Source organism: Nothoprocta perdicaria, unplaced genomic scaffold (assembly GCF_003342845.1).
Source record: "Nothoprocta perdicaria isolate Ctin4 unplaced genomic scaffold, notPer1 scaffold_191, whole genome shotgun sequence".
NCBI lineage: Eukaryota > Metazoa > Chordata > Aves > Tinamiformes > Tinamidae > Nothoprocta > Nothoprocta perdicaria.
Genome location: NW_020455105.1, coordinates 1,512,161 through 1,513,124, shown reverse-complemented (window position 1 = coordinate 1,513,124; position 964 = coordinate 1,512,161). Strand labels below are relative to the sequence as shown.

The 964-nt window shown below is 42.0% G+C and overlaps 1 protein-coding gene across 1 annotated transcript in view; it reads right to left on the bottom strand.

Annotated features, from left to right (window-relative positions):
- Positions 1–450: 450 nt before the first annotated feature.
- Positions 451–964, bottom strand: part of CTH (cystathionine gamma-lyase) — a gene marked incomplete at its 3' end in the record, with an annotated part of 2,687 nt that continues 2,173 nt past the window's right edge. Inside the window, exon 2 of the mRNA XM_026037178.1 lies at positions 451–573. Coding sequence (XP_025892963.1) covers positions 451–573 — 123 coding nt within the window. The remainder of the gene's footprint in view (positions 574–964) is intronic.

Genomic DNA, 964 nt, shown 5'->3' with positions numbered 1-964 from the left:
ACCTGTTCTGTCACTCTCGCTTAAGGCTATCTCGCTCTTCAGCTAGACTCACTAAAAGCCTCAGGCCTTGCTTACATAAGGCGGAACCCTCGATGAAGGAGGGTAACAAGGTCTGATAGTCTGATAACAAAGCGCTGACACGGGCTCACACTTCACACACTGCTGAATTCAGTGCTGCTACACAGGAACWGGCTGACAGCAGGAAACAGCATGCTTAAGTTTATGCTTAGGCATTAAATGCTGCAAAAAGATGTAAAGTCATTMTATAAAGAACAATCACTGAACTGGACTTTCTTGAATGTTAAGTTTCACAGCACAGATCAAAGCAGCATTTCTCCAAACCATTAGTCAAAGCCTGTAAAAGCCTCGCTGTCATACAACTGCTAGTGAAAMGTTGACACCCATGCCTGCTACTTTATGTGCCTGCTCTAAAGCACTACCAGGAGGTACATGTGCTGACATCACGTTTAAGGAAGCTATTAATAGCTTACAGTATTTAGCACCATCCAACGTAGCTACAGCCTTTTCCAGGCAATTTCGGGTAGGATTTCCACTCCGGCTATAGTCAAAACCCTATTGAGAGAAAGAAGAAACACGMATAACTTGAGAGCAATGACAAAGTTTTGTACAACAAAATAGTCTATGTTCCYAAGAACATAATTCTATGTTCCTTAGAAGTTTCTCGTCTTCAACACTCAGGTTTCACCCTTGCCCTTTCCCGTAACAGCAGAACGCTCTTCTGGCTACATGAAGTTGTCACACACAACCATGATCCCTCTCTCCTACCTTACAAATATGTCATTTGTTATACTCCCAKGAGCTCTAGAAAGACGTTTATGGGAACTTTACCTAGATTTATCTGGGATGAATTTTAACACACACTGACATATTTTGTGTTAACTCTTTCCTGGAGCAAGATGCTCATTTTGCTTTAAAGCAATGTCTACAGTTCAGCTTCAGTCAA